The sequence below is a fragment of the Rhinolophus sinicus genome, linkage group LG18 (genome assembly GCF_036562045.2).
Source record: "Rhinolophus sinicus isolate RSC01 linkage group LG18, ASM3656204v1, whole genome shotgun sequence".
NCBI classification, from domain to species: Eukaryota; Metazoa; Chordata; class Mammalia; order Chiroptera; family Rhinolophidae; genus Rhinolophus; species Rhinolophus sinicus.
Window position 1 is genome coordinate 18,281,594 of NC_133767.1, and position 25,611 is coordinate 18,307,204.

Genomic DNA, 25,611 nt, shown 5'->3' on the forward strand with positions numbered 1-25,611 from the left:
TCTGTGTTGACAACTTTATTGTCTGTTCCTGCTGCCCCCAAGAATTCCTGGGCACAAAATAGCTGGGCACTGAGACCCAATTATTTGAAGCCACTGCTGTCCAGGTGGGTGGGGAGTTCTGGAGGTTCTGGCAAAGGGAACGAGAGCCAGTTAGGTCACATTCCAGGCCCACTGGGTGGGAAGTGGAGGGCTGGAGGGGATGGGGCAGGAAAAGGGGAGGTGGCCCAGGGACCCAGGCCCCCTCAGCCCTGGATCAGGGGTGTCAGCAGGAGCAGGAATAGAGCAGCAGGAGAAGAGCCTGAGGCCCCAGCCATGTCCATGGGGCAGAGGTGGCCGCCTTCAGGGGGCCAGTAAGGAGAGCCACTGGGGGGGAGGAAATGGGCCTCTCCCACTGTCTGGGATATCCAGGCCTCCTCAGGGCCAGTGGTGGCAAACAGCTCCCGGCTTCCTGGCACAGCCATACCCACGAGGACCCAGGAGCCTCCCTCAGTCTGGCACAGGAGTGGAGGTGCTGAGGTCACCTGCAGAGTCAGAGCCAAGGCCAAGGCCGTCTCTTACCCTCCCTCCTGGTCCCCTGTACCTTCTCTTGGGGTCCAGCCAGAAAGCCCTACTTGTCTTTATCCTCAGGCATCCGGGACCCTGGTCGCTCTCCAAGGTAGCCAGGGAGCACTGCTTCCTTCCATTTGGGGCCCAGCACCCACGAACCCCAACCCTGCTCTCTCTCTCTCTAGGGTCCCACTGCCCAGTACTGCCCCTCCTCTCCCTGGACCAGGATGCTCAGGCCCCTGTACCTCACACCTTTCTTTCTGCCCCTCTTCGTACAGGACACAGAGGGTCCCAGAGGGCAGAATGCCCTGATAGAGGCAGTGACAGAGTCGTGGTGTCAAGATGGACACAGCAGCGGCCACAGGGACTGGAGACAGGAAAGATGGTTGTCCCTGGGGTTCTGGCCTTCAGCCTTTCCTCACCCCCAGAACCCAGGGTTCTCACCTCGGTCCCGGGGGTCCTTCCAGCCCAACACCCAGCAGGTGGCCCCCAGGGGGATACCACCTGGGTGAAGGCAGATGGACAAGGCTGAAGGGGAGGGCTCCACCCGGGAGTCCAGCTCTAGGAGGGCCAGAGGGGGCCGAAGTGCCAGGTGCCGGGGCAGACGGATGCTGATGACCAACCGAGATACCTGGTGGCCCTGTGGGAGGGGGCTGGCCCCTGCCCGGCCCAGGTACACTTCAATATAAGGCACTGTTGTAGAGCCTGGCCTGTTGGAACAAGGCCCAATGTCACCTCCTAGCCACTCTCCCACCCTCACCCCCTGGTCGGTAAAGTCCTTCCCAGCCTGGGGAAAGCGTGGAATGAATCTCCAGGGTCATTCCACTAACTCCTTCATTATTCCTCCTTCCAGATCTCTCTCTGTCTCAACACACTTCACAGCAGTTTCCCTGTGCTGTAGGAGCCCTACAGGGAGTGTCCCACTATTTCAAGAGTCCTGTGGCCCATCTCCCAATCGTCCCCTCTTGCCGATTGGAGATGGTTGAGACCCACCTGAGGATACAGTGAGTGGCTGCCAGGACCCAGCCTGGAGCCACCAGGATCCCAGTGCAGACTCGTTCACCAGCCACATGCACCTCTGCCAGCCAGGGCCACAGGAGCCCCACGGAAGCGGGCTCTGGCCGTAGGCCACAGGCTAAGGAGAGGAGGTAAGTGCCTCAGTGGGGGCCCCACAGCAGAACCCTGAAACTCCTACCACAGCTCTAAGCACTCACGAGAACTAAGGCCCAAAGACCTGCTCACCACCATGCTCTGTGTGGAGAGGACAAGTCTGTGTCTCAGTCTCCTCCCCCTCGGGGCCCCAGTCCCAGGCCAGCTGGTCCTCTAGGTAGGCTTCCCGAGTCACATGGCTGATCCATGGACCGTGAGTCTGCAGAGGGTGGAAGGCTCTGGGACGCAGGCAGCCACTGGAGAAGTCTCTGATTCCAGCCAGGAACCAGGTCCCCTCCTCCTGGCACAGAAGGCTCCAACTCGATTCGTTCTGCAGCAAGAGAGTGTGTGTTACCAACCTCTGCGCCCTCACGTGCGTCCATGTGCGTGTGTGAGAGTTGATGAGAGGGTATTAAGTGCCCTGGGGCTTTCCTGGACCCCACGTTCTCCCGTTCTCGGACACAGGTCCCACTTCCTCCAAGCCAGGCTCCAATACTAATCTGGATAAGGAGTAAACCCGGGGGTAGCGAGAATATCCTCCAGCGCCCAGGGCCCGTCTCAGGCCCCTCCCTCCCTAAAGTTCTCCGGGGCCAGGATCCGCCCCCAGCGCATTCTGGCCCCGCCTTAACCCCGCCCCCGCCCAGAAGCGCCCCGTCCAGTCCCGGGCCTCCTGGGGCCCATCTCTCTGGGACCCACGCAGACGCGTAGGCTCCGCCCCCGCCGCTCACCCAGCAGCGGCCCGCCTCCTCCTCCTCCCAGTAGGCGGGGCAGAGCTCGTGCGGCGTGTCTCCCGGCGGCGGCACTTTCGCCCCCTGGCGGCCGTACAGGCAGTGACACCACCAGCTGCCTAACAGCTCGGCCTCCAGCAGCGCGCCGCGGCCGGGCGCAGGTTCTGGTAGAGACAAGGGAAGGAGCCCTCACTGCAGCGCCGTCGGGCCCCGCGCCACCCCGCCCCGCGCCGGGCCCCTGCTCACCGCCGCGGCCCCAGCGAGCCAGGCGGCAGCGGCTCCCGGGCAGGAAGTAGTGTTCGGGGTGAGGTAGGCACACGGGCCGCGGGGCCGCGCTCAGGTTCACGGGCGCGCGCAGCTGCAGCAGCACCAAGTCAGAGGCGTGGTCCCAGGAGGCGTTCTCATGAGGCACGAGGCGCGCCACCTGTTCCGCGCGCGGGCGCGAGGGCAGCAGCACGCGCCAGTTGTCCAGGTGGTGAGGCGGGCGGTCTGAGCCGCTGAGGCTGCGGGATGCGGAAACTGGGGACGTGGGCCACAGCCTGCGCCCTCGGCTCGAGACCTCGCACCCCTGGCTTAAGCGCCGCACCCCAGCCTGGGAACCTGCATCGCCGGCCTGAGAACTGCGCACTCAGACCCCCGCATCCTGGACCGAAGTTATTACCCCTTTACTCGCCCCCGATAGACTAGGACCCCGCTTTGCGAGTTGGATCCTCACCTACCAAGGAGAAACCGCGCCCTGCACTCCAGTCTGAGGTGTCCGCCCAACCCCTACCTGGCCCAAGGGCTGGGGCCAGATAATAGATAGTGTCTCAGGCCGTTGGAAGGAGCGGCAAGAATCTGTCTGAGATGTGGGTTTTCACTCACTCCGGAAAGCAGCTGGCAGGTGCCAAGACCCAGCTTTCAGACACCAGCGTCCCATGGCAGGGTCTGGATCCTGGCACCATCACCTGAGCCTCCCAGGGCCAGGCCCCTGGCCGCGGGGCCTTCCCGCACTCTGAAGGATGAGAGGTCTGGGTCAGGGGGCCCCTTGAACCCCCAACACTTTCCATCCCAACTCACATGTCTAGCAGACATCTGGGGTCCTGCCACCTCACCTGGCAGGGCGATGGTGCAGTTCTCATCCATGGGCTCCCGGGCGCCTGACTGGGGCCCCTGGGACTGGGTGGGAAAGGCAGGTCCAGGCTCTGAGCCTATCACCTGTTCCCGGATCCAGGCCTCATAGGGAGCCACAGCAGTGAAGACTCCGGGGCGGTTTCTCCGTCCACAGCCAAAGCCAAAGCTGGTGATTCCTGCCAGGAACCATCGGCCGCCTTCCTCACACACCAGCGGACCCCCAGAGTCTCCCTGATGAAAGATGATTCAGTGTCAGGGGATCAGCCCAGGGACCCACCGGCTTATACTGTGCCATTTTGCAAAGGTCCTACACCTCTTCTTGGCCCAACATACAGCCACCTTCTCCTAGGAATCGACCTTGGCTGCGTCATCTTCTGTGTTCCCTGCAACTCTAAACAGAAGAAAGGCTGATGAACAGCCAAAGCCAAGAGCGCCACACGCCACACTGATGGCCACGCCAGAGGGCCCTGCGGGGCTCACTCAGAGCCGAAGGGTTCTTGTTCAATGAAGAGTTCAAATAAAGGCCGTCCTGGATTTCTAAGTTCACCCACTTGTTAAAGTAAATCAGAGGTGCCAGCATCTAGGATGAAGAGGCTGTTAGAAATAGGAAGTCTAAAGGCAGCAAGAAGAGACAGCTTGAAAGCAAGTCAGAAGGAAGAACTACTATGAACAGACACAAAAACAATGGTTCTAGGCTGTTTAATGCTTCCGGGAATTATCCCTAAGACATCAGAGGTAATGATACAGAGGTAGTCCATCACTGTGATCTGAACAGGGTCACGAAGGAGGCTCAGAATCATCTAGAACTGTGCTGTCCAATATGGCAGACACTAGCCACATGTGGCTATTTTAATTAACGTTAAATAAAATTAAAAATGTAATTCCTCAGTCACACTAACCACATTTGAAATGTTCAGGAGCTGATATGCTGGTGGCTACCACCCTGCACAGCACGGATTCAGGACATTCCCACCGCTGTAGGAAGCCCTACTGGACAGCGCTGGTCCAGAGGAATTGGAATTGTTTGCTATCCTGTTCGAGAAGCCAGAGAATTATTTATGTCCGTGGGTCCTGGACCCTCATAATTGGGAAGGACTCTGAAGACCATCTAGCTTGAATTCCCCATCACCATCATGCATGCTGAGTGCCCTAAAAAAATGTGTGCCATTTGAGGAAGGTTTCTGGGGAAAATGGTTAAACTATACTATGTTTTGGCCTGCAGCAGGTTATCTGGACAATTCCCTTCTGTGGAGGAATAATTCATTTTAAATATAACTACTATCTACTAAGTAACAGGTGCTGTACTATGGGCTGGGATGTGGGATAATAATAATTAATAGCAATAGCTAATATTTATTTAGCTCTTATTAAGGGCCATATTCTGTTCTAAGTGCTCTTACATATACAAATTCATTTCATCATAACCATCCTATGAGGGAGGTAACACTATCCTCTCCATCTTCCAGGTGACAACGTCAGGACATAAGAGACGTTTAATAACTTGGTCAAAGTCACAGAGCTAATAAGTGGTGGTGCCGATCTTCAAGTCAGGCTGAATCACTCTGGAGTCTGGTATGTAACCTCGGTGATGTGCTGCCATAAATAACAGTGCCCACTTGTTGAATCCCAGGTCCTGTCCATTTAGAATCAATCCCATCCATTGGGAATCTTGTCCTCTTTTTGCAGATGAGGCTCAGAGAGACGGGAGAGATGGAATTTGTCTGTTTCTCACACTGCTGCCTATTGGTTAGGGCTCTGCCTGGCCTTTCCAGGCAGGTGCAGGGGCCTCCCCTCACCTGGCAGGTGTCCTTGCGGCCCTCTGGGTAGCCAGCACACAGCATCCCTGGCAATAGCTGAAAAGTGAGGTTGAAGGGGCCTGGCCGGCTGTAGAGACACTGACAGGCAGCCTCGCCCACCAGCCTTAGCTCCACTTCCTGCAGTACCCAGGGGAGAGGCAGGGGGTCTGTGGGCGGAACCAGAGAGAAAATGCTGTGAGGCAGGTATGGAGTCCTCCGTTCCCCAGGGCTCAGCGATGTCGCCTCCAGCTGCCTCCTGGGCATCTCTACCTAGATGGCCCGTGGCACTTCAGCCCCCCACATCCAACGCCAATCATTGTCTCCTGCTCCTCTCCCTCCTTCTTCCTACATCCCCGTCTCAGGAATGGCACACAGTGAGAGCTACTATGGATGGTTGTGTACCACACAAAGGTACCCAGCCAACAGAGGACATGTGGGGGCTCAAAGCACTAAGCTTTCAGCCCTGCTTGGGCTGTGTTGGTCCTGAGAGGGCACTCCTTTCCAAAAAGATGCCACATACACTAGACGCAGTCCTGCACCAAGGTGCCAAGTGTGGAATCTGGGTGTTGTCCGTGACCCCTGTCTCAGCTTCCTCTTTCCAGTGAGCCCCCAAGTCCAGAACACCTCATTTGTGACTTCTGGGTAGGGTTTCCAGGCGGGAATTCCTGCCCGTTCTCAGGAATTTTTTTCGCTTTCCCATTCCCAAATCCCGGGATATAAACTGTTTTCTGTTCTCCACCATGCATCGTTTCCACAAAGTGACGGCTGATACTACCAATCACCTGGGTTCAAGGAGCTGATTTCCCCAATTTCCCAACCAACTTTTCTCGGGATTCGGGAACAGAAAAGGGAAAAAAATTCCTGAGAACGGGTGGGAATTCCCGCCCGGAAGCCCTACTTCGGGGCATGTTGACCGTGACTGCCCTAGTCCAGGAGGCATAAGCTTGGGCCTGGATGATTGGCCCGGCCTCCTCACGGGTCTGTTCCCCAACCCAGCCATCACTTGCTGCTGTTGGAGAAATGTCATGAAAGCTCTGCTCTGCTCTTTCCAAGAACAATCAATGGATCCCACTGCCTAAACTTGAGGCCTCAGTCCTTTCCTGAGCTGAACCTGCTTCCAATGGAGACCAAGTCTCAGCATCCAGAAAGGGTGGGGGAGAGTGTGGACAGACCCCCTTTTCTCCCCACCTCCAGTCCTGAGAGGTCAGTGACGTCTGAGGCTGTACTGTAGGGCCCACCAGAAAGGTTTAGGGATTGTCTTGGGGATCCCTGGCACTGGAGGGGTGCTCTGGCCTTCAGTCTGACCTTGAGGCCTCTGTTGCTGCTGCCCCCGTCACTCCAGCTTGGCAGCCTGGCCCTTCTCTGTCGGCTGTGCCTCACGGAGGTCCCCAGGATGGCCTCCATTTCTCCCCACCTTCCTGTGATGCCAGCTTAGATTCCGACTTCACAAAACCTCCCCAGAAATTGGCTCCGGGTGCCGATTGTCAGTGTGGCCTGGTCCCATCCACACAGACTTCCTAGGTGTTCAGACTGACACTTCCTTGTCACCTCCAGCCCCGATGGGGCACCTGCAGCAGCGGCTGTGGCATCTGCTCCCAATGCGTCCTGCCTAGAGCCCCTGGCACTGCAGACCTGGTCACAGTAAGTGCGGAATTATGGTGGGGACTTGCTGACAGAGAAGGTTAGCATTGGAAAGCAGGTTTGATGGGGAATGGAGGTCCGTTTCTCCCCATGCTTCCTGACGTGTTTGCTTATTCAGCTAAGTGAGTGTGATTGTCTGCCCACTAGAAAGTAAACTCTGGGAAGGCAGGGATTTCGCTTGTTATGTTCATGGCACATCTCTAACGCCTAACTATGTGCTGAACGGATGCAAGACGGACTGAGTTAATGAGAGTGAGGAAGGGGAGCGCGGGGAGACAGGAGGTGGGGCATACAGATGAGTGGGGGGCGGGGCCGCGAGGACAGGGCAGAAACTGATATCTGCTGAGCGCCTGCCATAGGCCGGTGCTGTGCTTTAGTGCCGGATCACTTAGCTCTTTCGCTTTCAATGATTTCAAGATTTTTTTTTTTTTCCAAAATATGTCAGAAATCCACAAAAACCAAAAAGTGGATATTATGACTATTTTATGCATTTAATAATAACAATTTGAGCTGCTTTGTATATAAATGACATTATTTTTATGTTTAAATTTCGGGTATATTCATTCGGATATATCCGACCGTCGCGGCAAAAGGGTTAGGGTGAAACTACCTTAAACGCACGAACTACTGCTGTGCTAGTCACTGTGATAAACTTTACGTGGATTTTTCTCATGTAATCCACCCAACAACCCCATGAAATGAGCACTGTTTTCCTTAAATTTCAGAGGAGGAAACGGTGAAGTGCTCTGTCTGAAATAGCAAAGCTGGGATGGGAACTCGAGTTCTGATCCTTAATCCGGGAAAGAAGGAACTAGAAGGAAAGGTAAGGATGATTCAGGGGTCTTAGTTTGAAAGCCCTTGAGGAGGAGGACGGATGGAGATTGGCACGGCCCTCACCCTTGGCCTTGCAAACCTGGTCCCCAGCCTCGCCCCGTGAGCCCCATTCCCAGGCCCCACCCTGGGCGCGCGCACCCCGGGGCCCTAGCTTTTAGGACAGTCCGGCCCAGAGGATGGTTCTACAGACTCCAGCTCTCGGATAACCCACCCCTCGGGTCCCCAACCACCTCACTCACCCGCCTCTTGCACGTCCCCCCAGCCGGTGGCCCAGCAGGCAGTGCCGTGAATGAAGCGGTGCGAGGCGCGGGGCAGGCAAACGGGCTTCACGGTGGGGCCCAGCCTGGCGGGCGAAGCCAGGCGCAGGAGGGCCAAGTCGGCGCCCAGCTCCACGCTGCTATAGTTGTCGTGCACCAGGATGGCGGCCACTGCACGGACGTGCGCGCCGTCCGTGGGCCGGTCCTGGGAGTGCACGCCCAGCAGGACCGACCACTCCTCCATGGGCTCCACGGCCCCTGTCCCGTTGCTGCGCCAAGGAGGGAGGGGGTTAGATTGACCCTAAGGAGGGGACAGACCCTCGTGGGGGTGGGGGCTCGAGCCTGGAAGAAGGTGGAGTCTGCAGGAGCCCGGAGGGTGGGGGCGGAGTCGGATCCATTTTGGGGGGCTGGGGCAATGGACGTTGAGAGACACCTAAACTCCCGGGAAGAACGGAGCCGGTTCGGAGGCGGTTGCTTGGTGAGGTGGGGAAGGTGGAATTCAGACTTGGATATTGAGTGAGGTGGTGGGACCCGTCGTCAAAACACTCAGAACCAGGATACCCCCTCAGGGCACCTAGCTTGGGGGAGGGCGGGGAGGCGGAGAGGGGGCAGCCAGTCTCCAAGTGAGCCTGAGCGGCGGGGTCGCGCTGCCGCCGGGCTTGGCTTTCAAAGCAGAGGGGCGAATACAAGGGCGAATACTCACTCCACGAAACAGTGAGCAGCGGAGATGACCCAGGAGGGGGCGATGAGGGAGCCCCCGCAGATGTGGCCCCCGCCCAGGTGCAGGCTCACCTGCCATGGCCAGCTGCCCGGCTGCGCGTCTGAGCCCCCCACGATGCGCTCAGAGGGCTCAGGGCGACCGCAGTCTGCAATGGCGTGCAGTAGAGGTCATCACCCGCCCGGGGCCCCCACGCCAGAGGCCCAGGTAACTCAGGACAAAATCCCACCCCGCACTCTGCTTCGGTTTGCCCCCCTGAACAAAGAACAAAGAGGACCTAGGCACTTAGAAGATTCTGGTTATTTCCGCCTCCCTCATTGCCCGGCCAGCCTTAACCTCCTTACCACCCCGCTCCTTACCCAGATCTTCAGATTCGTGGGTAGGACTGGGAGCTGAGGGGCGGAGGGTAAAGAGAGGAAGAGGCTGGAGACTCCCAGCCCCTGACAGTGCCCAGCCCTCATCCTCATTCTCCACCCTCCACCCTCTTCCCCAGTTCCCTGCCCTGTCAGCGACCGCCCACCCCACCAGCCTCCTGCTGCCCCTCCTATCTTGTCTGCCTCGGCACCTGACTTTCCCTAGTCCAGCTGCCTTACCTGAGTCCTGGGAGACTCCTGGGATGGGGCTGATGGCTGGAAAGAGGGAGGCAGGAAGCGGCTGGAGACACACACTTACAACACACCCTCCGTGGCTCCCCGCAGGCTTCGCTGCTATTCCTCCCCCTGCAGCCAGGCCCCTTCCCCTCCTCTCATACCCCATTCCTCCCTCCTGACATCTCACACCTTCCTTCCTCTGACAGCCACCTCCCCTTCCTCTTCTGACACCCAAATCCCTACGCAGAGCCCAGGGTTCTGCTTTCCATCTTTCCAGATGCCAGAACCAAGGTCCCTTGCAGCCCATCCCATCTCCTGAGGTTACCGAGGGTCACCAGTGGGAGAAACAGGTGCTGGAACATGGCACATCTGAGTCAGCTGGAGGCAGAGATGGGTGAAGTGTCTGCTTTCTGCCACAGCTCTGTCACTGTCTGGGCACCCAGGACTCCTGATGGTCCCAGGAACAGCCCCACCCTCCCTGGCCAAAGCCCATCCCTGGGAATCTGAGAGGATCTGGGGCTGGAAGGGGGAAGTAGGGAACCTGAAGGCCCAACCCAGAGCCCTGTCCCATGTCCCATCTCTGGAGGCCCCGGCTGGGGGTGGAAGGCAGATGTCCTAGATCCAGGACACCCGTTGGGTGGGGGAGGGAGGAGTGGAGAGCCCTGTGACCAGATAAGAGGAAAGCGCAGCCAGGCATTGGGAGGCCGATGCTCTGGGTCCTTGGGGAGGCAGGTGGGCCCTTGGAACAAGGAAAGTGGCCCCTCATTGGCATGACTCACCCGAGACCTCACCTCTTTTTGGGGTGCGGCTACCCTAGTGGTTTGGGCTTTTCTTCTCACACAGCTCTGGTTACTGGAGTTGCTGGCCAGGTCCTGCAAAGGAGCCCTAGGGAATTCAATCCCATCCCAACAAAAGGATCACAGAGGCCGGCAGGTTGGGCAGGTACAAGATTCTGGGAGGAGGCTGGGCCGGCTGTCAAGGTCGGGAAAAGTCTCCACCCTTCTCTGTGTTCGAGTGAGTTCTCCCCGGTGTTCTGTCACTCTGTGTGACCTTGGGGAAGTCACTCAACCCCACTTAAGAAACAGATGGCATCTCAAAGTGGAATTGAGGAGAGTTTAATGAGGGAACTATTTACAGAGGTGTAGGCAGGGTTAAGGGAAACCAAGAAGGGATGGTGAAGCAGCTGGGGGCTAGCAGTAGTGGAGAGCCCTGCCTGAAGAGGCAAAAAGACAGAGAAGTTACTGGAACCCAGAAAGAGAGAGCTGCAGATGTAAAGGAGAGCCATCCAAGGAGTGCCTCCCATGGACTGCAGCCTTTATCAAACGGGCTCGGCAGGGAGGGCTGGGAAATAAAAATCCCCGTCCCGCTCTCCTCCTGTTGTCTGATCACCTGCCCGCTCCTCCCTTCATCTGAAACCTACCAGAAGCAAAGGTACCCACGATGTGGCCCATAAAAGTCACTCCCTGGGGAAACAGATGAGGATAGAGAAGGGTGGAGAGGGAAAAAGGAGGGTGAGGAATAGAGTGAAGAGATAAAATGGAATCACTGTGGTCAAGCCGCTCAATTATTAACTTGATTGACGTGGGCTGAAGCACCAGGAAACAATTATTTCTGTTTTAACTGACTCTGGGAACTTAAGCTTCTGAACTTGACGGTTCAGCCTCGATACCTGGAGGCACATCAATGTGTTGTGTGTTAATGCCTGCACATCCATCAGGCCTTCAGTTAGCCGTCTGCACGCCCTCAACAAGAAAATGTTCTGTGGTCTAGACCACTGGACACGTGATGGATACATCTTGGCTCAATCAGGGGCTAAGAATGCAGAACTGATTCTTCTCAAGAAGGTAGTTTACTTTTCCCTTGGAACACTGGGTGTTGCCTAGTTGTGTTTCTGGTTTGCAAACCCTAAGAACCTTGAATAAACTTTTGTCATTTTTTTCTTTTTAAAATTTTTTATTTTTTATTGGGTAACAGTGTGTTGTTTCCAGGACCCATGAGCTCCAAGTCAAGTCATTGTTTTCAATCCCCACGAGTTGTGGGGTGGGGCCGCAGCTCAGCTCCAAATCCAGTTGCCGTTTTTAATCTAGTTGTGTGTGTGTGTGGGGGACCCAGCTCACCATCCCGTGTGGGGAATTGAACCAGCAATCCTGTTGTTAAGAGCTCACACTCTAACCAACTGAGCTAACTGGCCGCCCCTTGTCATTTATTTCTAGCAAAGCCTCCTGACTCTTTTTGAGAACGTCTGACAAGGGTCCAACAAAGAATATCCACACACGCATATCTATTTTCTTACCAATAATATAAGCTAATAATAATATTACTTTGTTAGTCCAGTTTCCCTAGAAAACAGAGGCCTAGGGAAAAGCCATGTGCTGGCTTTGTTGGGCGCAAGAGAGAGGGAAAAGGAGAGGTGATGTGGGGGGTGGGGAATGCGGACAGCTGACTGGTCAACCGCTCATCTTGGCAGCCTTTGCCAGCCCATGGCAGACAAGGAAGGTGAAGTTGGTGGTACTGGTAACACAACCCTGGAGTTTCTAAGTCCCCTCGGGCACTCATTTGTAGGCATTAGTCCCTCCAAGGATAAAAAACCAGTCATTTATTCTGCAAACACTCAGAAAAATGAGGCAACTGGCATTGTTTAAAGGTCGGGAAGAAGACAGTGTGTAGGGCAATTAAAGCAAAATATCAAGCCCTGAGGCTCCTCACCTGCAAACTGCTCCAATTCAGTGGTTCTCAAACATTTTGGGCTCAGGACATCCTTGCACCCTAAAAATTATTGAGGAATCCAAAGAGTGTTTGCTTACATCGGTTATATTTATCAATATTTACTGCATTTAAAATTAAAACCGAGAAACACTTAAAAGACGTGTGAATTCATTTAAACGTCATAAATCTGTGTTAATCAAAACCTACATATTCTCATATCAGCTTCCGCATCCAGCCTTTTGGGGTATCATGTATCAAGTAGTCCTACACTGTAGGGGGTGGCCTGTTAGCTCAGTTGGTTAGAGCACGAATGCTCGTAACACCAGGGTTGCCAGTTCAATCCCCACATGGGCCACTGTGAGCTGCGCCCTCCACAACTAGATTGAAACAACTACTTGACTTGGAGCTGATGGGTCCTGAAAAAACACACTTAAAATAAATAAAAGTTTAAAAACAATAAAAAAAACCCAGAAAAAATAAAAACCTACACATGACATCATGGAAATAGTTTTGGCCTTGGGCACCCCTGGAAAGGGTCTTGGGGGCCCCTCCAGGAGTTCCCAGACCATATTGGAGCACTGCTGCTCTAAGACAGTGATTTGTGACTCCTTCCCCAACCTAATAGACCTGAGGACTGGGACTTGCTCCTCATAAAATAAATGGCACGGTGGCTCACCAAAGCAGCGAATCCCGTGGGGGAAGGGAGAACTCCTTTAGTGAGACAGACTGGAATTTCTGGGGGTGCAAGTACAGATTCTGAGTGTTCTTCCACCCCGAGAATCTCTGCTCTAAGCTTCCTAACAGCCAACACAGAGGGAAACCCAAGCAGGAGTCTCTCTCTTCCAGGTACTAGGACTGAAAATCAACTTCTCCTGTACGTTCTCATGGAGGGGACACTTTGGCATAATGAAATCTTCCTCAACACCTAATTATGGCAAGAGCAGCAAAGAGCTTCACAGAGTTTAATTTTATAGTGCTGTTGAAAGTCAGCCAATCACACCACAATCAAACCAACCACAGTCAATAAAATAATTATGGGGGAGGGGTGCCTCTGGGTAAGAGAGGCGATACCTGGATGCACAGTTCTCTGCTGATCTGATTAGTGGTAGGGGATGTATTCGTTTTCTGTCCCTGACACAGGTTATCATACACTTAGTGGTTTAAAACGACCACATTTATGATCCGACAATGCTGATGGTTAGAAGTCTGACACAGGTCTTGCTGGTTGAAAATTGTGGTGTCATCAGGGCTGTGTTCCTTCCTGGAGGCTCAGGAAGAATCCATTCCCTTGCCTTTCCAGCCTGCAGAGGCTGCTCTCTTATTCCTTGGCTCATGGCTCCCTTCCTCCATCTTCAGAGGCAGCAGTATTGCATCTCTCTGACCCCTTTTCTGTCTGCCTAGCTTTCTCTCAGACCAAAACCAGGAAAGTTCTGAGTTTAAGGATTCACGTGACTTCACGGGGCCCGCCAGGATGATCCAGGATCACCTCCCGTCCCAAGGTCCATGTCCCTCATTATATCTGCAAAGCCCCTTTTGCCACATAAGGTGAACTACTCATAATTTCTGGGAATTGGGGTGTGGACATCTCTGGGAGCCATTATTCTGCCTACTACAGCCAGATAAGTGGTGACTGTTATGTCACCTGTCTTCTCAATGTGTCCTGAGACCTCATTTTAGGGAGTCCCTCATATTGAGATGGGGAAATGGAGGTTTAAATGACACCAATATTGGTCTGCACTGGTATTTCTTGGCCATGCTGGCTACAAATGCATATTGGTTCAGTTTGGGTATTGCAGGGATCAGAAGCACGGTTTCGGAACAGCTCATGTACATTTGTGGGAAGGAGTATTGATTTTTTTTTTTTTTTTTTAAGATTTTATTGGGGAAGGGGAACAGGACTTTATTGGGGAACAGTGTGTACTTCCAGGACTTTCTTCCAAGTTAAGTTATTGTCCTTTCAGTCTTAGCTGTGGAGGGCGCAGCTCAGCTCCAGGTCCAGTTGCTGTTACTAGTTGCAGGGGGCACAGCCCACCATCCCTTGCGGGAGTCGAACCGGCAACCTTGTGGTTGAGAGGACGCGCTCCAACCAACTGAGCCATCCGGGAGCTCAGCGGCAGCTCAGCTCAAGGTGCCGTGTTCAATTTTAGTTGCAGGGGGCAGAGCCCACCATCCCTTGCGGGACTTGAGGAATTGAACTGGCAACCTTGTGGTTGAGAGCCCACTGGCCCATGTGGGAATCGAACTGGCAGCCTTCAGAGTTAGGAGCATGGAGCTCTAACCACCTGAGCCACTGGGCTGGCCCCCAGAAGTATTGATTTTTATGACTAACAGTTAACACTAGTTATGGAGGCACCAAAAACATGAAAAACAGCTGATGAAAATCTTATATTTGAAAGTGAGTGGCTTGACAACGACTATGACCATATTTGCAATTGGAAAACTCTTGCTTTGAAGAATCTTAATTAAGAAGCACTAAGAAAAGAGACAAACGACTCAATTAAAAAAAAAAGGGGGAAGAAAGATTTTGTTTCAGTTATCTATTGCTGTGTAATAAACCACTCCAAAACGTAGTGACAAAACCCATTTTATTATCTCTCATGGTTCTGTGGGGCGACTGGTCTTCACCAGATGGTCCTTCTGCTGGTCTTGTTGCCTCTCGTGTGGTTGCCGCTGGGTCCAGAAACACCTGGAGATTAACCAGGGATGGCTGAGCCTCTCTCCTCATGCAATCGCAAGGTCTCTCCTTTCTCTGTGCTCAATCTATGTGGTGTTGGTTTGTACGTACACAGAGGGCAAGGAAAGACTGAAGGAAGGGGCAGACCACTCCACATTGAGAGGAGGCAGGTTAACAAGCCAGTGAACTTATATATAAGGCTCGCCTTGGGTGGCCCCAAGGAGTAGCTCTCCACACTCATCTGCCAGAGTCTTAAAGGTTTATATAGAGACCTTGACTGAGTTTAGTCACGTATACCGTCCAGGTGGTCTCAACAACACATTGTTCTCTCAAGGCTGCATCCTTTAAAATGGCTCCCACTGTGGTACGGGCATGCAGAACATACCTTCCAATGACAGGGGATGGGGTGAGGTGCCTCTGATTGCCTGGGTCCAGCTCGAAGGTCAACTGGCTGTCATGTTCCCTCGATGACCTCCTCCCACACATGGACTTTCCATAGCAGCTTTATTCACAGGAGCCAAAATCCTAAAACAACATAGGCGTCCGGTAACAGGAATTTTGACAAATTGTGGAATACTATGCAGCAATAAAAAAGAATAAATTACTGATATGGGCAACAATATGGATGACTATCACAAGAATTATGCTCAAAGAATATGTGTCATACTGTAATGTTCCAATAATGTGAAACTTCAGAACAAACCGATCGATGGTGACAGAATTCAGAATAGTGTTTAGGTTACCCTTAGGTGGACGTGTTTTCCGGAAATGAGCATGAGGGAGCTTGCTGAGTGCAGGGCAGCTCTATATCTTGATTTCGGTGGTGGCTACACGGGTCGATACAAATGCAAAATTTCACTGAGCTCTACCCTTAAGATTGGTATACTTCTGGGGCCGGCCCGGTGGCTCAGGCGGTTAGAGCTCTGTGCTCCTAACTCCAAAGGCTGCCAGTTCGATTCCCACATGGGCCAGTGGGCTCCAACCACAAGGTTGTTGGTTCAACTCGAGTCCCGCAAGGGATGGTGGGCAGCGCCCCTGCAACTAAGATTGAACACGGCACCTTGAGCTGAGCGGCCGCTGAGCTCCGGATGGCTCGGTAGGTTGGAGTGCGTCCTCTCAACCACAAGGTTGCCAGTTCGATTCCTCGACTCCCGTAAGGGATGGTGCCCTGCAACTTGCAATGGCAACTGGACCTGGAGCTGAGCTGCACCCTCCACAACTAAGACTGAAAGGACAACAACTTGACTTGGAAAAAAAAAAAAGTCCTAGAAGTGCATACTGTTACCCAATAAAGTCCTGTTCTCCTTCCCCAATTAAAAAACAAACAAACAAAAAACCCCACAAAAAACAAAAAACAAACAAAAAAGATTGGTATACTTTTATGCACTTTATTGTAGGTCGTTATACCTAAATAAAAAGAGACAAAACACATTTTGCAGTTAAGTGGATTCCAGGGTCAGTTAAGGGAAAAGCTAACTGAACCAGCTTCAAAAATGTTTTCCTTGACCGCAAACTTTGCTAAAAGGTAGAGCATTACCTCAGATACTGTGCTATGTGGTTTCCGAAAGTGTAGGCACAATAATTAAAACCTTTAGCAACCGGAGAACCAATAAAAGCATGCTTAAGCAAAAGTTGTTGATATTACATTCGTGATAATAGAAGATAATTCTTTTTAAAAAATTTGGAGACGGGTTACTTTTTTTCTGAATTGTCCTTCTCACTAAAAAGGTTGATTATCACTGACCTAGATAAAAGACATTCTTCAGATACTCCTTGAAAAATATTGTTTCTTTCACTCAGACAACCTTTTGAAGGTGCTGAACAGTGTGGGCAGGACACGGCTTCACAGGTTGAGGGCAGGGCCATGGGTGCTCCACACAAGCTAAGCTGGGCAATAATGCATCTCCTTGGGCAAAGCAGACAGATGTCACCGCACTTCTGGCCAGGGCTGTGAAGATCTTGTGGGCAGGGCCATTCGTCTCCTTAGACAAGAATCTGGGGTGCCTGCTCTCATGAACACCAGAAGGTGCCATAGCAGAGCAAGGCTGCAAACATTTTAGTTTGGAAACTGCAAAAGCAGATGTAACCCCTGGGAAGTTTTCCAGATAACATAGATGTTCAGTTAAAATTGAATTTCAGATAATCAACGCGTATTTGTTTTTGTATAACTATGCATCATGAAATAGTTGGGAAATACACTAAAAATGTCTTTGTGTTTATCTGAAATTCAGACTTTGTTGGGTGGCCTGTATTTTTATTTGCTAAATCTAGCAACCCTAAGTTACTGTGTGTTCTGTGGAAGAGGGAGACTTCTGGAGTGTGCTCCAGAATAACTTCCAGTGGGGTCTGAAAGCACACTCCACGGTACTTAATGGAGTGACCCTCTGAATAGGAATATCTGAGAGACCATTGATAAAATGGGGACATAACATGCACAGACTGCAGTCTGTACCAGAAGCAGGGTTACCTGGTATGATCTAGGCGAGTCTCTTGGGGCTCCCCCGTGTGGCAGGAAGAGTAACAGCCCCTCCTTCCAGTGCACGGCCAGACACCCTCACCCCGTCTCCATCACCTGGTCTCCTGGGACCACGCTGGCACCTGTGCCCCCCATCCTTTCCCTCAATACAGCTCCCCTGCCAGCCAGCAACTGAGGCCTATCGGAGTCAGAAACTGTCCCAGGACTTGGCATTTTGGTCTCAAACGAGCAGCTCTACTTCAAGAATCCCTCACTTTAGTGAGGTGCCCTGTATGCCTTTTGGAGGGTGGTTCCACAGAAACAGAGGGAATGATCTGGGCATCTGAGAGAGCAGCTGTGGGGCCCTCCTGCACAAACTGGAAGGTGTGGGTGACATCAGTGCAGCCCCTGGTGGTGAGAGAGGAATCCAGGAGAGGATGGGCGGGAGGGCAAGATTTTTGAGAAGTGGCTGGGGCAATAAGGTCCTGACTGGGACCTCTGAGCTCAGAGAGCTTTCTGGACCCTCCGGGAAACATGGGGCACTGGGCATTGTGGGGACAGAATCCCAGAGAGCGGTTTCCAGGCTCTCGGCCTCACGTGGAAAGGTGCTGGCTCAGGTAGTAGATGGTCATCAGCTGTGACTAGTTGGCCATCAGCTGTAACCAGTGAGCCATTGGCCACTGATATAACTGCCGTGGCTGAGCTAGCAAGCGCAAATTGAGGATTGTGGATTGCAGAGAGGTGTAGATTACAGTTTAGCAAGTGAGGTTGGTTGGCAGAGAAGCGGACGGCGGGTTGCGAATCGCATGGCTCCTGCTTCCTGTGTCCCCAACCCAGCCGCCAGCGAGAATACAGTGGTATGACTCCCCTATCTATGGCTCCGTGGGTGTTCCTTTTTGGCCTCATCATGTCCTGCGTTCTTCTGTGGGGAACAGGACCAGAGACCCCGCATGACAGGCATGCTGGGACCTCAGGTACTCAGACCATAGCAGATGTTAATTAAAAAACTTTCGTGACCGAAAGCTTTTCTGAAAGAAAGGGTTTACTGAGCCATATGGTAGCCCCGAACTAACCAGGTCCTGGGGCGTGAAATCACCAGCAGCAGCAGCAGGGCTGGCTGGAAAAGACAAACATGGCCGCCGTCCTGGAGTTGAAGGGCTCTTTCATACATTATGTTTTGGGGGGAGGAAGATGTAAGTTGTCTTGAAAGGATTTACATTGGCGGCACATATGGGGGGTTGGAAGAGCTGAAGTGAAAGGGGGCAGTGCTAGGACAGGTGCGGGTCTGTAAGGAAGACATATTTACTACTCGTTGTTTCCTGGTGACAGTCCTGAAAGTTCCTGCGTATTCAGGGCGTGGTGGCATCTAGTGGTCGGCTGATAGATGCCCGCAGGTTGATTCAAAGCTCCAACAGACATTCAGGAATGCGAGCAGTCGTTTGTCATTTGGCCCACAGCTATTAACCGGTTAATTATTCCTGTCTTTCTCTGCCTCTCCTGCCTGCTGTAATTGAATTTAGAATGTCTTAGAATTTTTCTCGTCACAGATATTTCTCCCGTCGCTTGTTTGCATTTTCCGAATTCTAAAAATCTCAAACAACAGTGCGTATGAGGAAGGCAACTATAGGTAACAGAAACCTATTTGGACTCTCTTAATAAAAAATGGGCACATTATTATAAGGATGTTGTGGGTTTCCTATTGAATCCCAGCAGATCAGAGCTCCATGTGCTGGACTTCTAGACCTGTGCTGTCCTACTGTAGTGGCCTCCTACAGAGGCCACTAAACACATGTGGCTACTAAAATTAAAATTAATTACAATTAAATAGAATTTAAAGTTCAGTTCCTCAGTCTCATTGACCACATGTCCAGTGTTCATACCACCTGTGGCTACACGGGGGACAGCTCATTTCTATCATTGCAGAATATCTCATTAGATAGCCAGCATTCTAGATGGTTTGTCCAGTTTACAATAACCGTTCCTCCTGTCTGCTCCCCTGATCCACAGGGGTGGAAGCTTAGCTGCTATTAAATCAAATTTAAAAATTGTTTGCCCCTGCTTGTGACAGCTCAGGGCTCTCATAATAAACCAAACGCCTCGGTATGGCCTAAAATGCCCTGAAGAAACAGGTTCCTGACTGCTTTTTCCAATCTCATACCATCAGTCATTTCTAAGGACACAGCCTAAGCTCCCTGGCCAGTTCTTGATCCAGGACAATCGACTCAAGCTGGGCCAATCAGTTAGCAGGGATGGTGGCCTGCTGGTGATTCTGACTAGCTCTGCCCTCTGAAGGGTTGGTATTTCTCCTAGTTATCTACAGAGGGGGCCGGCTCTGTATCTTGGTTTTGGAATTGGGTTGGATCCGTTGATAGCCACAACCTTTCTTATAAATGGTCTTAAGTTTCTGATCACTAAAGCTTTGGTTAGGTTAGTACATGAACTGTCTGGGGTCCGACAGGCCAATTTGTACCTATCCCCACTCAGCTCATAGAAGAAATGGTGAGGCGTTCTGATCCTCTTCTGCTAGGGACCATTCTGCAGAGGGCTAGATCTGGGGAGAGTCGAATATAGCTAGGGAACTCCAACTTGATTTCTACCTTGCTTCTGGGTTGATTTTTTTTTTTTAATTGGGGAATATTGGGGAACAGTATGTCTCTCCAGGGCCCATCAGCTCCACGTCGTTGTCCTTCAATCTAGTTGTGGACGGTGCAGCTCAGCTCAAATCCAGTTGCTGTCTTCAATCTGTTGCAGGGAGCACAGCCCACCATCCTATGTGGGAATTGAACTTGTTAAGAGCTTGCACTCTAACCAGCTGAGCCATCCGGCCACCCCTGGGTTGATTTTTATGATAGATCATAGCTTAATGGCTTGAATCCTAGTTCAGGAGTTCGCAAATGATGGCCCTAGGGCCAAGTCCAGCCATCAGCCTGTTTTTGAAGTAAAGTTTTATTGGACCACAGACACTCCCATTCATTTACCTATTGTCTATGTCTGCTTTTGGGATATGAAGGCAGAGCTGAGTACTTGCCACAGAGACCTTTAAAAAGACTAAAGTAGAGGGTGGCTGGTTAGCTCAGTTGGTTAGAGCGCGGTGCTCTTAACAATAAGGTTGCTGGTTCGATCCCCACATGGGCCACTGTGAGTTGAGCCCTCCACAACAAGATTGAAACAACTACTTGACTTGGAGCTGATGGGTCCTGGGAAAACACACTTAAAAAAAAAAAGCCTAAAGTATTTACCATCTCCCCTTTACAGAAAGTTTTAATGACCCTTTTCCTAGACGGTCAAACTGTGGACCTGATTCTCATTTAAAACTATTTTAAAAAGTTAAAATGTAATGATTTCTAAAGATCATCAGTGAAGAAAACAAAGACCGTCGAAGTTTAAAAAAAGAAAAAGGCTGACCATACTTGACAGTCAAAGGAACTCACCAATGAAGAGGAAATTCACTGGCAGGGTTGCTGAGAGTGAGAAGTCAAGAGAGTTTTGAGTATTAGGAAGGGGTTTTCAGGGTCATATGCTAATTAACAATGAAAAACTAACACTTTGGATAGGATGGAATGAATTCATAGGTCTGACCCAATTGGTTAAAACAAGTCCCACTGCTCATTGGCAGGGAAGGAGTCTTCAGTTAGGTCCAATAAGGGTCTGGCATCCAGGAGTCACTCAAAGGCCACACCTGTTTATTAGCTTCAGCTGGTCAGAGCCAGTTGTGATGAAATACAGTATTCAGTTTGATATCTCTCAGGTAAGTGTTGCTATAAATGGAAATCTTCTCTTTTAAGAGATACACCCTAATTACGTTTCTGGCCTATTTCAATACACTATTTGTGATGGCTAGTGTGAGAACAGACCAAAACAAAAATGAGAAGGAAAGATTGTGATAGCCATTCCTCTCCTTTCTTGCTAACTGAACCCCAGTGTTCTTTAGCCATTGGGTGTACGGGGTCACCATCACATACTTGAACAACAGTATGTACAGAATGGTCCAAGCCCTCAATTTTCAAGAAAAGACAGAAGCTTGGATGTTTGCCCTATTTCTAGTGTTGGCAACTCGTTACAAAAATTAAAAACAATGTTTAGGCTACACAGAACCTGTCTGCAGGCTGCATCTCACAGCAGGCCACAGCTGGGGTCTTGGGTCTCAAAGGAGCTGCGGAGAAGGCTGAAGACAGAACCCTGGAGGGTGAGCAAAGGCAGAGAACGGAGGGGCAGGAGATAGACTGATGGTGGGAAAGGAGGGAGGATCGGGAGAGGGGTGTTCTTCATGTAAAGAGACTTTTAAGGAGAAGTAAGAGGCCCTGTGTTCTGTGACTCAGAGAGACGAGTCTGGAGAAACCTCCCTGAGGTCACAGCTTGAGCCTGTTTCTCCCTGCCACTCTGCCCACGAGTGCCCTTCCTCACCCATGGCTTTGTCTCTGCCATTCCTTCTGTCAGTTACACCCTTTCCTTTCACTGCTGGTGAACTCCCACTTATCCTGGGAGGCCTGGCTTCAGTGTTACCACCTCGCTTTCACCTTCTGTCGTTAGGTGTCTACCTGATGGATGACTCGCTTTTCCTATAGTGTCTGGAGTCCTTGAGCCCATGTCACAGCACATTTAATTTGAGTCCACTTTGGGGTCTGTGGGTCTCACCCACATCTCACCCACGGGCTACAAGGTGCTGTGGTTCCAGGACTGGACCATTTTCTGCTTTGTACATATTACACAGCGCTCAAGAGATGTTTGTTGACGCACAGGGGTTAAGAGCAGGAACTCTGAGCGGGCTGCCTGGGTTGGGAACTTGGCTTTGCCACTTTCTGGGTAGCCCTGGGCATAGCTTTTGACCTTTCTGTGCCTAGTTGCTCATCTGTAAAAGTGTATTCCTCACACCAACCTTTTATTGTGAATAAGATCGAACAAGCTATACTCAAAGCACTCAGAATGCTGCCTGATACTTAGCAAGCTTTATGAAATTGTTATGCTCTTATAAATGCTACACATTTAACGTATAAACACTTTCATGGTTAAATGTTTGTTGTTAAATTACTTCATTTGTTTTGTGCATCCTCAGTGCCAAGAACAATGCTTGGAACACTGGAAGCACTTAATATTTGTAGAATTAACGAATGAATGAGGGATGGGTTTCCCTTTGCCCTTACTCCAGTCACATTGGCCTCTCAGTGGGGGTAGGGGTGGGGGACAGGGCGATCAGGGCCTAAATCGGGTTTAGCAGAAGTTTGTGGGCAGGCCTAGGGCGTAGCCCTCAATCGTTTCTCCAGGAAAACACGTCTAACCTACAAAGGAACTCTGGAACCTAGGTCACAGGTATGTTGGGAAGGAAAATCTGTGTGCATGTGCACCAGGAATAACTTCCTTGGTCTTGTTTTATTCCATACGTTCAAATCTCCTGTTCCAGGCAAGGCTGATGATAGTGCAAGTTACAAGTTAATCTGAACTTCACTTTTTGTCCTTGCTTTCACAGGGACTGAACAGGCTTCAGAGCCCTGCCAAGTGTTCACGTCACCAACAAGAGGAGAGTTTTGCAGCCACACCCCCCCGGATTCGAATCAGAACCCCTGACCTTTCGCTGCACTTGGCCTCTGAGTCTCACTTTTCTTACCTCTCAAATGGACACAGCTTTACTTTCTTCACAAGATGGTGATGAAAAAAAATTGATTGTGCATTCTGAAGGCACTTAAGCCCTATACAAATGTCACTACTGGAGCTCCACATTGGTCCTTGGTAGGGCTTCAGGAAAATAAAGAGTAGCTCCTTATCAGCGAAAGACTCAGAGACCCCTAATCTCATCTCTAAACTGAGGTCCAGAGGGCGTGGGCCTTGCGGTCCCACGGCTCGTCAGGGCAAATCCCTGCGGGTTTGGGTGGGCGATAAGCGCCGCATCAGGCTAAACTGCATGCTTTCCTTTAGATGAAATGTCACAATCCACAAACCCTGGCAAGGACGAAGGAAACACAACTCTGAAAGACCACAAAGTGAAAACCGAGTCAGGGAGAGAGAGGGTGGGAGTGTGTTGTCAGGGGAGAAACAAACGTTAGCTCAAGAGGCAGGGAGGATGGCGCCGGAGACACGATGCGTCTGGTGCAGCGGGAGAGCAATGCAGCGTAAGGGGCGCGTCGTCCCCAGTGAAAGTGGGGCCCAGGGAAACGGGCCCGCCAGAGAAATTTCGGTTCCGCCCTGCGGTTCGACGCTTTGACTACAGTTCAGTCCACTGATGCCCTGGGCCCTCGTCCCGCCCCCAGAGGGTAATCAGACCGTACCATTACTTTAGGGGGTAGAGATAATCGTGGGTCAGTCCTGCAAAGCGAATCGGAGTTCTTTGTTAGAAAACACATGGTTCTACATACTATTGGAAGATTCTTAGTCGATGTGCTTCCCTTCTGTCGGCTCAGCCCTCTATGTTCGCCGAAGAACGGTAGGAGCCCGCTCGTACTCCCCCCCTTACTTTCCACATTTGGAACATTCCTCCGCGGTACGTAGGCGGGGAAGCGTACATAAACGTCGACGCAGGCGGCGGGGCTGCTCAGTCCTCTAGGCGTCGGTGCTCCGTGGTGTTGGGATCTCGCTGCGTGTCGGCCAGTGCGCGCGTGCGCCGACATGGCCTCAAACGGTATGTGAGGGCGCGAGGCGGCAGGGGCGCGCCGACCCGGGGCCTCGTTCCCGCCCAGCGGCGGTTTTGTGTGTCGGTGAGACCGGGCGCCGATCGCGTAGAGGAGATTCTCGTACCGCGGTGGCGGGAAACAGTGGCGAAGGGTGGAAGGGGGAGGCCGATGTCGCCATCTTGTTTCGCTGCCCCGGCGCCTCGCGCGGGGCGGGAGGTCCTCCCTTCGGAGCCCCTTTACTGAAGGTGAGCACGTGTAAGAGGGAAGCTCCTGGGCGATTTGAAACGTGAGACACGGATGGACACGTTCGGCATCCGTCGCCTTTCCCCGCGGATTCCCAGCCCGGCCGTGGGGCCCGCTTTGTCGCAGTGCTGCATCCGGGCACTCGGCGAGCGCACGCGCTCTGCTGGCCCCTCCCCCCTTTCTCGTGGCGCGAACCCCCCCGCCCCGTGTTGGACTGCTTCATGTCGCGAGACCCTCGGCGGGAGACTCGGCGGGGCGCGTCCGGTGTGGGCCCCGCCCCCGGGGTCCCTCGGGAAGGGGCGGGACCTCCCCATTCCCGCCTCGGCTGCCACGCGGCCGGGGGCGGTGGCTCGGGGTCCGAGCCGCGCACCCGCTTCACGGAGGAGGGGTTCCTGGAGGTCGTCCAAGGGAAATGGGGACCGGGCCCCCGCGTTTTCCCGCCTGAATTTCCTCTTTCCGAGGTGGCAACGAAAAGGAGCGGCCACACCCTCTCCCGGTCCTTTTGCCCTTCCCTGCGGGGGAAGTCCCTCGTTTACTGCACCGTGGGGAGGGGTGGGTCTGGCCGCTGCGTCTTCACTGTGGCCTTTTCGCCCCCTTTGGATGCCTCGGGGAAGGCGAGGCGACGAGAAAATGGATTCAGTGGGAGCCTCAGGCCTGGGGGCTTGAGTGCCGGAGAACTCGCCTCCCGAGACGAGCGCTTCGATGACGTTCTCGTTTGGGGTCAGAGCGTTCTCTCCCCTTGGGTATCTAGCTTTGCACTAAAAGTCCGCTTTTCCAGTCTCCCAGATGGGGCAGAAGGTAAAAGAAGGGCCTTTTGGGAGACGTTTTTGTTTTTTGGTTGGAGAGTGGAGGCCACATCCGGAACAATGCTGCCTCCTGCCTCCAGCTTGAATTAAAATCCGTCCCACTGAAGTAGCTCTGACGTTAGCTTGTAGCTCGACTCTTGGCCATACCTTCCTCAGAGAGCGGTTATGAAAACGAGATGTGTGTGGGTTTGTGTGGTTTCCGATACCAGTTGAATTTGTGGGCCGGAAATGGTGGGTGTCTGCCAAGACTTTGTTTTGCCAGTTGTTGTTATGGTCTCTTAGTCTTCGTAGAAATTTGCTTTTTCTTTGCTTTGTGCACTACCTTTGTAGGGATAGGTGAAGGTGACATAATTGTATTTTTCTTTTGCAGACTATACCCAACAAGCAACCCAAAGGTGAGTGAATTTTCTGGGCTTCCAGAGTTTGTAGAGGGCCAGGGCTGCTAAAGTAGTTTTTCCTGATTGCACCAGTTTTCTTTCCTCCAGCTACGGGGCCTACCCCACCCAGCCTGGACAGGGCTATTCCCAGCAGAGCAATCAGCCCTATGGACAGCAGAGTTACGGTGGTTACAGCCAGTCAGCGGACACTTCCGGCTATGGCCAGAGCAGCTATGGCTCTTACGGACAGACCCAGAACAGTGAGTCTCTTTTAGTGGGTCACCCCGCCTCTTCCTGCTCTTTCTGAATGTTGCTTTTCTTAAACCTAAGCTGAAGTGTTAACTGTCACGTTTCTTTGTCCCTCATCCAGTCTATA

General features: G+C 52.3%; 2 protein-coding genes and 2 long non-coding RNA genes across 14 annotated transcripts in view; 2 read left to right on the forward strand and 2 right to left on the reverse strand.

Moving 5' to 3' along the window:
• Window positions 1–9,878, reverse strand: PRSS36 (serine protease 36). 3 transcript variants are annotated; one of them, XM_019717295.2, is made up of 15 exons: window positions 9,698–9,876; window positions 9,376–9,411; window positions 9,142–9,174; window positions 8,768–8,930; window positions 8,047–8,333; window positions 5,333–5,499; window positions 3,518–3,767; window positions 3,288–3,417; window positions 2,670–2,926; window positions 2,424–2,587; window positions 1,789–2,026; window positions 1,540–1,681; window positions 991–1,256; window positions 792–913; window positions 1–521 (listed from the first exon to the last, which is right to left on the reverse strand). In XM_019717295.2, exons 1-15 carry the CDS (start codon window positions 9,732–9,734, stop codon window positions 243–245), a joined length of 2,571 nt encoding a protein of 856 aa, XP_019572854.2. In that variant the 5' UTR covers window positions 9,735–9,876; the 3' UTR covers window positions 1–242. The 3 variants fall into 3 exon arrangements, with proteins under 3 accessions (XP_019572854.2, XP_019572855.2, XP_074178755.1); XM_074322654.1 differs by having other exon boundaries at window positions 392–521; window positions 799–913; window positions 9,698–9,877; XM_019717296.2 differs by lacking the exon at window positions 792–913 and having other exon boundaries at window positions 355–521; window positions 9,698–9,878.
• LOC141569449 (uncharacterized) lies at window positions 4,166–23,366 on the forward strand. The gene is made up of 4 exons (XR_012493092.1): window positions 4,166–4,271; window positions 5,003–5,108; window positions 7,699–7,796; window positions 22,672–23,366. It is a non-coding gene; the product is annotated as an uncharacterized LOC141569449 (long non-coding RNA).
• On the reverse strand, window positions 14,661–23,735 carry LOC109437832 (uncharacterized). 2 transcript variants are annotated; one of them, XR_012493090.1, is made up of 3 exons: window positions 23,555–23,735; window positions 15,138–15,277; window positions 14,661–14,764 (listed from the first exon to the last, which is right to left on the reverse strand). It is a non-coding gene; the product is annotated as an uncharacterized LOC109437832 (long non-coding RNA). The 2 variants fall into 2 exon arrangements; XR_012493091.1 differs by lacking the exon at window positions 23,555–23,735 and adding an exon at window positions 20,639–22,655.
• The window catches only part of FUS (FUS RNA binding protein), a 9,512-nt gene continuing 7,615 nt past the window's right edge, over window positions 23,715–25,611 (forward strand). Inside the window, exons 1-3 of one of the 8 annotated variants that reach the window (XM_074322659.1) lie at window positions 23,715–23,817; window positions 25,229–25,253; window positions 25,329–25,495. In XM_074322659.1, coding sequence (XP_074178760.1) covers window positions 23,805–23,817; window positions 25,229–25,253; window positions 25,329–25,495 — 205 coding nt within the window. In that variant the 5' untranslated portion in view covers window positions 23,715–23,804. Of the gene's footprint in view, window positions 23,818–24,258; window positions 24,851–25,019; window positions 25,090–25,228; window positions 25,254–25,328; window positions 25,496–25,611 lie in introns of those variants that run through there. The other 7 variants (XM_074322660.1, XM_019717297.2, XM_019717298.2 and 4 more) reach the window with 7 other exon arrangements.

What these genes read in the sequence shown, in the direction of transcription:
- PRSS36 (XM_019717295.2), bottom strand. Translation starts at nt 9,734, where the DNA reads ATGTTCCAGCACCTGTTTCTCCCACTGGTGACCCTCG. An exon ending in GCCGCAAGGACACCTGCCAG is followed by an intron (nt 3,768 to 5,332) that starts GTGAGGGGAGGC and finishes ATCTTTCATCAG; the next exon opens with GGAGACTCTGGGGGTCCGCT. An exon ending in GCCACTCACTGTATCCTCAG is followed by an intron (nt 1,257 to 1,539) that starts GTGGGTCTCAAC and finishes TTGTTCCAACAG; the next exon opens with GCCAGGCTCTACAACAGTGC.